The 9,143-nt window shown below is 35.7% G+C and overlaps 1 protein-coding gene across 2 annotated transcripts; it reads left to right on the top strand.

Moving 5' to 3' along the window:
* The first annotated feature begins 229 nt into the window (after positions 1 to 229).
* On the top strand, positions 230 to 6,695 carry LOC107032217 (endo-1,3;1,4-beta-D-glucanase-like). Of its 2 annotated transcripts, none has more exons than XM_027912621.1 (9): positions 230 to 623; positions 993 to 1,041; positions 1,431 to 1,548; positions 1,755 to 1,845; positions 1,959 to 2,048; positions 2,601 to 2,701; positions 3,152 to 3,288; positions 4,129 to 4,843; positions 6,155 to 6,695. In XM_027912621.1, the coding sequence occupies exons 1-8, from the start codon at positions 476 to 478 to the stop codon at positions 4,184 to 4,186; spliced, it is 792 nt and encodes a 263-aa protein (XP_027768422.1). In that variant the 5' UTR covers positions 230 to 475; the 3' UTR covers positions 4,187 to 4,843; positions 6,155 to 6,695. The 2 variants fall into 2 exon arrangements, with proteins under 2 accessions (XP_027768422.1, XP_027768423.1); XM_027912622.1 differs by having other exon boundaries at positions 256 to 623; positions 993 to 1,014.
* Positions 6,696 to 9,143: the final 2,448 nt, after the last annotated feature.

Below are 9,143 nucleotides of genomic sequence, written 5' to 3'. Positions count from 1 at the left end.
ACTACCCCTTTTTTTCATAGTAAATCTCATAGTAGTTTCTCCATGAATAAACTCAATGAATTTTAATACGATTTTTAGTAGATATTGGATCATTTGATAAAAAGAGTGTGTGTACTAGGGTTTCCATTTGTCTCTCCCACAGACAGAGACAGAGACGGAGAAAGGGCGAAGTAACCATGGTTGTTATACAAGTAGCCATATATAGAGGAAAAAGAGAAGGGGGGAGGGGCTAGGTAACTTATTTTTAAAACTCAAAGTTATATTTTTTAAAGTTTAAAATTTGTAAAACTACATTTTCAACCCTAATTATCTCATCACTAATTAAAAAAAATATGGCTTGCACTAGTCATAGTAAAACTTGTCACCAATTTTAATTCCAAACAATTTTTTTCGTCATCTTAAGCATAAGCTGCGTCTCAAAATTCGTATCTGTCTGGTTATGTGGGTATTCGGCCACCGCAACTGAGATCAAGAGATGTCAGGGCGTGAATGCTGTGAGAATCCACCGGCTTTGAGCTCAAGTAGCGGAAATGGGTGTGTGTTAAAAGTTGGAAGCTTCAACGCATATGTTTCTGGTCCTTCCACTTCCAAACTCGCCATCCTCCTTGTCTCCGACGTTTATGGTATGTATTTCCCCTTTAATTTGTTGGGTTGGGGTAATATTAGTATTCTACTCTGAGATTAATTTTAAGATGAGTTTATTTGATGTTTGATTGCAAGGATAACCTATTTCTGCATTAGTTATTCGTGATTGTAGTGTTATTTTATCCCGAATTGGGGTTGTAATAATGATGCGGATAACTAATCCCGGGAGAACTTAGCCTGTTACTCTAGTTGCAACAGCTATAGCAACAGGATGTATGGTCTGGAAGGTTTCCTTTGAGTTTACAGCAGGATGTATAACAGATGTTTGTTATGAAACAGTTAATTTATTATGATACAAGGATTAACTTCTTTGATAGACAATCTCTTATGGTCTTAATTCCTTACAGGTTATGAAGCCCCAAATCTGAGGTACATGCTGTTTCTCAACTTCAGCCTGTACGTGTTAAATATATATATATATATATATATATATATATTTCTGTAACTATCCACATCCATTGTGGGTCAAAATAGATGTAGGAGATGTTTCCCGTAGAGCAGATTTTTATAGCTGACCTAGCTTGCTCGAGATTAAGGAATAGTTAATTTTTGCTTCTGTGTAACTTCTATTCTTACTTGTCAGACGTTGGAATTTTCGTTACAACCACAACTATTCCATAAAACGAGTCTAACTGCTGGTGATTCTATGGTGTCTTATCTTTTTTAATCTTTTGGTTTCATCAAGAAGAAATGGGGGACAGCGGTCTTTGTGTTTGTCTAGTAATTAAGCTGCAAGGAGTTCTTATTTTATCTTGGGCTGATCGCAAAATCCAACTGTTATGTAGGAAGCTTGCTGACAAAGTTGCAGCTGCAGGATACTATGTGGTGGTTCCTGATTTTTTTTGTGGTGATCCTTATACGATCGAGAAAAGTTTATCAATCTGGATACAATCACATGGAACAGTAAGTTTAGGATTTGTTGAAACTTAATCTTTGTCTCTTTGGTAACGTGTAGCTATAGATTTGCCTCTCAAGAGTCGAAGGAGGCTATGCCATTGGTATACCATTTCTCAATTCATTAAGCTGCTGATCATACTCGGGAATGTTCGTGACATTTATAAAGCAGACTTCTAACCATGTTACTCATATTTTTATTTTGTTCTTGTTAGGCTAAAGGATTTGAAGATGCAAAACAGATTGTTGCAGTTCTCAAAGATAAAGGTATATCTGCAATTGGAGCTGCAGGGTTTTGCTGGGGTGGTAAGTTTTTAACTCAATGGTTTTAGGGTTGTCTAACCCTTTCCCATACTAGAATGTAAAGGGTCAATGTTCTTGCGATTGTTTGTGATCCTGACCTCCAGTTCTCTTAACAGCAAAGGTGGTTACTGAGCTAGCTAAGTCTGACTACATTCAAGCTGCAGTGCTATTGCACCCATCGTTAGTGAAAGTTGATGATTTTAAAGGTATGGCTGTTATTACTAAAATCATCTGTGATCAAATTCATCTATTACTGTGCTGATTTTACACTGATTTGTTGCATATGCACCCATTTCATCTGGTGTTCTCAGTGTCACTTGAATCCTAGATTTATACGCATTTGTTGCATTATGCACCCATTTTATTTGGTGTTCTCAATGTCACTTAAATCCTAGATTTATATGCATTTGTTGCATTATGCACCCAATCATTTGGTGTTCTCTATGTCACTTGAATCCAAGATTTATACGCATTTGTTGTGTATGCTATTTATATGTGGGCCATTGAGATCCAGATGATGGTTGGTTCTCTAAAACTTGATATACGTGTTATGTATTCGTTTACGCCTCAATTCCAATCTAATATTGAAACTTGCTAATAGTTTTATGAATATCCCTTTGTGTAATCGGTATTAAGTGTTGTTTGATTCTGATGACTACCTTGAACTGCATCACCATGGGATCTTTCCTTTTTCTCTTTAATCTTCTTATTTGTACCTTATTTTTTCCTCACCAACTGATGATACATATTACGTGCAGAGGTTAAGGCACCAATAGCTATTTTAGCTGCTGAGATAGATAAAATCTCCCCTCCAGAGCTTATTATCCAGTTTGAGGAGGTTTTATCATCAAAACCTGAGGTACATGAACATCAGAGTTGCTTATTAGGTTTTTCTCGTCATTCTAAAATGATTGATGTTTGAAAATATAATGTCTTGTTTATTCAGGGATATACAAGTAGGTGACTAATTTGATTTCTCTCTCATCGTGTGTTACAAGATTTTAGATTCACCCTTTGCTTTGGTTTGCTCTTGTTGGTGTTGTTTAAAAGATGGGGCAGCACAGAAGGATTGAAAATCTCAATATTTAATTAAGCATAATAGGGCTTTAAGTAGCCAACTTGATAACATAATCTGCAGAAATCTGCATAACAAAAATTTAAAAAGGCTAAATAATCTCAACAATTAAAACAATTTAACAAATATGTAAAATTCAAATTCATCCTAAAACTAGGTAACTTATTATTTTAAAAAAATAACTGTACTAACTAAAAACAAACTCAACAGCTCTCTTGCCTTCTCTTTTTATAGGTGGACAAATTTGTCAAAATTTTTCCTGGTGTTAAGCATGGATGGACAGTGAGATACAATGTTGAAAACAAAGAGGCTGTGCAGCATGCTGAAGAAGCCCACCGGGACATGTTGGATTGGCTTACCAAGTATTTCAAGTGAGTGCAAGGATACCTGGCAGTCACAATTTCCCGTTAAGAAGTCTAAATATCTGCAATCAGAATAACTATGCAGCTAAATATTGATGAACTCCATATTGTACATCTTGTTTGATGAGATGTTATCTTGCTGTGACTGTTATTATCTGAAACATTGTGGATAGTCTCATACTCTTTATGCCTGAGAATTGTTTAAGTAAGGCGCGATTCTGCTTCAGCTTGTCCAATGTATCTGTTATGAGTGCTTTAAAGACTGCAATATACTTTCATATCTAAACACTGGTGTGACCACCTGATGGTGTGGAAACCAAAAATGGCTGATATGAGACCGGCTTAAATAGGCCGAGGTGATGATTAGTACTCGGCTTTTAATGAAGATTTGTCACAGATTCTGTATGTTTTCCCTGTATGTGCTGTTTGCATAAAAATGATAAATTTTTAGCTACACACACCTACATATGCACCTTCCCTTAGGTACAATATAATATGATAAATTGAATGTGATAAAAGGAGACGAGTTAGACCTAAAGTCAAGAAAGCTATTTAAAAGACTTTTAATCTCTTAGAAAACAGTAAGTACTTAGCTAATAGCTATGAACTGACTATAGTAAATGTAAAGAATCTATGATTCCAAGGAGTTGTGAATAAAGCTTAGTTGTTCCAGTTACATTTGATTTGTTATTTGTTAGAAACCTTTAAAGAGTGTAGTATAGACTTGCTAATTTAGGATACAAGACATAGTTGTTTATGTGATTTGTAGAGAGAAACTAGATGAAATCAAAATTCAATAAAATTTTCTATTGGATTTGGTTAATATCTAATATAAAGGCGTTGCTTCAGGTACAGTCAGAAGGGAAGTGGACTTTGCAGTGTCCGAGGTCCCCATTCCTCTATGTGACTTGACTATTCTTAGATGAAACATGCAAACAACTACAATGATTTTGCACTTTTCTTCTTCAGTATTCCATACACTGTCAGCATAGCGAATAGAAAGAATATAAATGAAGGTGCATATGCAGGAAGGGCCCCCCATACACTGTCAGCATAGTGATTCTACTTTAGACTTATTTTTGGCTCCATAAACGAGGCATAAGATGTCCAGTTTAATTCTGCTAAATCCATGTACCATCACCAAGTTGTCGGAAATGTACTTCCCAACTTGTTGATTGGCCTTAAAATGGTTCTTAAGCTGTGAGTATAGCCTGGACAAAACATTCAGAAACTTGTTGATAAGTCAAATAGCCAGGAACAATGGCGGAGCTACCCTTGTCCAAGTGGAGTCAATTGACACTCCACCGGAATATTACACGGTGTAGAATATTTTCCTTTTTTAGATATACATTTTCTTGACTTCATTTGTTGTTTTTTTTAATTTTAAATCCCCTTAGCGAAAATCGTGACTCTATTGTTGGGAAGGAACAAGTGAAGTCACCATAACTTGATGAAATCAACTTGAGCAGAAGCTTACAAGTGCAAGGATATTTCAGGTGCTAGTTCTCCGCCTGGAAAACCGAAGTACTGCATATCTTGAGAAAGCAAAAGTAGATTTTGTCAGGTAACTAGTGCAACAGAAAATAAAGCTTTGATGGGTCCATAGTTAACTAGACAAGGATTTATTGCACCTATCTTTTAAAGAGTTTTTACAATATCAATGTAGTTTAACTTCTTGTTGTAGGTTACTGTTTGTTTCCCAGGTACTAATCCAACTTCTTATAGATGGTTAGCTATAGTTATCTTTTAGGCAACCTGGTTCTGTGAAAATTCTTTTATTCTATGTTAAAAATTCATAAAATAATCCATGCTATCATGTAAGTATGAAACTTTTCATACCAGGATAAGTCAGAATTTTGTAGTAAGAAGGCATTTGTTTTTAAGAAGGCATATTTTGTGGATCTTGTCTTTGATACTTTGCTATAAATAGGGTCTAACTTATTTTTCTGATAATTGTGCCTATTAGATTCCTTTTCTTCTTCTTTTCTTTTCTGGTTTTCTCAGAATTCTACTGTCATCTGAAGCACCGTTGGGCATCTCCAATCCATCTGTAAAGTGCAGATAATTGTTAGGACTTTTTCTAATGAAGTTTTTAACTATTTTACACTTTCTAAGACAAAAGTTTAAGAAAAATAATAAAAATAACATTTAATTTTTGTCTTTATATCTTATTTCTTAAGAGGTGTGTCGTACTCTTTAACAATCCACTTAACATGGACAAGGAGCAGTAGAATTATTTCCTCTTGCATGTGCTTGTCAGTAGTCAGTACTCAATCGATGTTTTCTTTCTTACTATCATTTAATTGGTGTGCTTGTCAGTTGATGTTTACTTCTTACAACCACTTCATTGATGTTGTTACTTGTTAATATAGGTCAGGTGTCTGTATAAATTTGATAAATTTGATGGCAATGGTAATGCACATTTCTTTTAGATAAAACATCTAGTTCAACTATTATGTTTGATAATATTACTTTCTCGTCCTTCTAATAGGAAGCTTCGATTATAAATTTATTTGTGGTAAATTTATTTAGTTAGATTCTCAGATTGTCACTCACCTAATAATTATTATCTCATGAAGTCATTTTCTTGGCTAAAGAACTGGATTCAAGAAGAAATGTGCCTTTGATCTTACCAAGTTGAGAGAACCACATAAGAAATCAATCGTAAAAATATCTTACTAAACATTTTAACTTTTTGGTTGTTTCATATTACAATTTGGTGATTTTCAGTACTCAGTATTAATTTTTACAAGAAAGAGTATGAGGGATTGTAATGATCTTTTGATGAATAGTGAATTTGCAATCATTTAAGGCTCTTTTCTTATGATTTTGTAGAGAAAGAGGCTAATTGCCGTTTGAATTGTGTTAATTTCAGGTATTTAATACGAAAAATGATACACAAAAGTGGAAAAGGAGCTTAAACTGGTAGAAATTGAGCCCCTGCACTTGCAGAGATGAGTTCGCTTTTGAAGACTGAACTCGCAGTCAAAGGTCACTTAAGCTACCATGTGGGGTTCACTTTTGCGAACAGGCCAAAATTGGCGAAATTCGCTTAAGTGATGGGAATATCGCTTTTGCGAAGCCCCCTCAGTAGGTCAAAGGGCAGAAATGGAATTTCTCAGAATTAGACCCAAATTCACACAAAAGGGCTGCAGATAAACATTTTTCATGATCCGAAAAATCTAGAGAGAGAATGTTGTATAGAGAAAAACTCATCGTTTTATCTTAGAGTACATTTCTTGTTGCTCTTAATTTTGGGTTGAGACTGAAGGCAAATTGCCTCATAATTCATCCTTTGGTTTGAAGATAGTGTTTCTTTCCCTTGCGTTGTATTACATGAATTGTGGGTGTAATTGTTAAGTGAGGTTGGGGTTTTGTGCAGAAATAGGCAAATCCTTTGGCTCTTTGATTCCTCATCCTATTGCTTTTGTATTTGATTCCATGCTTAACATTTATGAATTGGGTTTAATCTAATTTTTATGTGTAATTTATGTGTTGAGAGTGCACGCTCAATTCTAGCATCTAATCTGCGTGAGTTGCTCGAAAGAGAATTTGTGAAGTGGAAAATTAGGTTGATAATCACATACATATTAGCATCGAATCTTGAATTTGAAACTGAAAGGAGAAAATTCAGGATTTCATTGTTTAGTGTAGGGCTTACTTGAAAGAGAGATCATAGTCAAGATATTAGGTTGTTTTATTGAATCACATTACTAAGACCGAATGGAATGTCATGAGATAATCCTTTGAGACCGAAAGGAGTCTAGGATTAACCTATGATGACCTATCCTACCTATGAGTAAATGAGCATGTGTTGAGATTGCAATGGATCGTTGAGTGAGTGTTGAAGTCCAAATTTCCTAATTCTCAATTATTCCTGGGTTGATTTGTTCTTTGCCCAAAGTATATATACTTGTGTTACCAAATCATTCTCTTAATTTAACAATTGTGTATTCTGTGTTTAGATTCTAGCTTGTAGCTATTAGTTCTGTATGTTTTCAATCGTCGACAAATTATTCCTTGTGGGATTCGACCTCGATATGTATTTTTTATTGATACAACTTACTCTTTTAATTGTTCTGAAGAGTAGTTTGAGTGTTATCACCTTCCATGCCATTTTCTTTGTTTTTCAAAATTTTCAGTGTTTTAGAGCTCCTATAGTGGCTCCAAGTCATTTATAACTTGTTGGGACTTACATTTTCTTTGAGATTTGTGTACGTTTTTATATTTCGGAGCATTTTAAACTTGAATGGTAGACTTCGGTCAAAAGTTCAGAAAGATAAGTCTTAGATGCAATTCTAACATTTTCATCAACTCCGAAACAGACATTTTAGGCTAGGGCATGGTTGTTTCGGACCCCAAAGCTCCAAATGCGAGTTTAAGCCATTAAGCCTTCTAACTTTGAAGCTTAAGTCAAGGTTTGACTGCGGTCAATATTCTTGATAAACAGGCTCGATTGAGAATTCCGTCAGTGTTGTTAACTCCAAAATACTGAGTTTGGTCTAAAATGACCTTTTACGCGGTTCTCAAGGCTTTTGGTCTCATTTTGAGCCTTCTTGTGGATTTTTAGCATATAAAAGTAGTTGGGTGTATGATCCACTTTTTGTTGAGACGATCTCCAATGGAAGTGTTGACGGTTCCGTTGAGTCCGGATGTCAAATTCAAATGAGTGGCATAGTTCATTTGCGCGCACAGGGTTCTGAATGAATCTCAGGCACCCCATTAAAGAATTTGGAGTTTGAGCAAACAAGGTGAAGTGATATTATATGGTGTAGGCATTTAGCGATCAAAATTTAGGCTTTTAACGACTAGAAATACCTTTTAAAGACCAGATTTGTCGATTTAAATACTGAAAATCATCATTAGCCTCATTTTCATACTTCGATATATCAGGCTAGGAAGCTCCATTTCGGGTGATTCAAGTTGTGTTTGATCTGTAATTGGCGTGGATACATGTTGGAATGATTGGAAAGTGTAGGGAACTCCCCTTTTTAGGTAATTCCACCCCGAAGGTGTTTCCCAACTCTCTTTGGTTTCTTAAATGGTGTTTTTGTTGCATGTGTGTGTCTGGGCTGTTCCACACATGGAATTCCCCATTTCAGGGAACACACTCTGTAAGTTGATTAGGACCTTTTGACAATGTTAATTTTGGGATTTCCCATTCAAGTCCCACATTTCAAGTTTTTATTGGATTTTGGGTCCATTTCAGATTGTTGCGATTTTAGGGTTTAAACATCTGTAATGACATATGGTGATCGATAATTTGATAGTTTGACGGTGTTCGGAGGCGCTTTGGAAGCTGATAGCCCTTGTTCGGTGGATTTAGAGAGCTCGTGACCAGCTTTGAGGTAGGTTTCAATCTACTTTTTATTGGGCTTCTTGGATAATGCTTAGTATAGATTGCACGTGACTTTGGATTATATTTTTCAGGTATTGAGCTTCCTTTTGTTATTTCATCTTTCTAGATTTTGTATTAGCCTTGGGCTTATTGTGGATTCTGGTATCCTTAGTTTAAGCTTGTAACTTTTCTTGTGGAGTAGATGATCTCATTTATCCTTGTTAGGTTTTTTACATGTTGCTTTAGTCTAGGTTTTGTAACGACCTGTTTAGTCGATTCGAGCAGTAAGATTAGTTTGATAAAAACTGACTGGGTCGACGGACCACGCGACGGACCGTCATGGTCACGACGGCCCGTGATGGATTCCTTCGTCCCATACTTGTGAATTTTCTTCTGCTACTTTTCTCATTACCCTCGACGACAACTAGGACGAGCCGTCATAGGCACGACGGACCGTCGAGGGGCTTCATTCCAAAACACTTAAACTCTGAAAATTTGGGCACTGAGATCGACTCTCTAAACTTCA

Source organism: Solanum pennellii, chromosome 10, assembly GCF_001406875.1.
Source record: "Solanum pennellii chromosome 10, SPENNV200".
Lineage (NCBI taxonomy): Eukaryota > Viridiplantae > Streptophyta > Magnoliopsida > Solanales > Solanaceae > Solanum > Solanum pennellii.
Note: the sequence above shows the minus strand (reverse complement) of the source record. Positions and strands in the feature narration are given on the sequence as shown.

Excerpts from the sequence above, each read along its gene's own strand:
- LOC107032217 (XM_027912621.1), top strand. The coding sequence starts at position 476 with ATGTCAGGGCGTGAATGCTGTGAGAATCCACCGGCTTTGAGCTCAAGT. Across the intron at positions 1,549-1,754 it reads GGATACAATCACATGGAACA|GCTAAAGGATTTGAAGATGC; the intron begins GTAAGTTTAGGA and ends TGTTCTTGTTAG. Across the intron at positions 3,289-4,128 it reads TGGCTTACCAAGTATTTCAA|GTACAGTCAGAAGGGAAGTG; the intron begins GTGAGTGCAAGG and ends GCGTTGCTTCAG.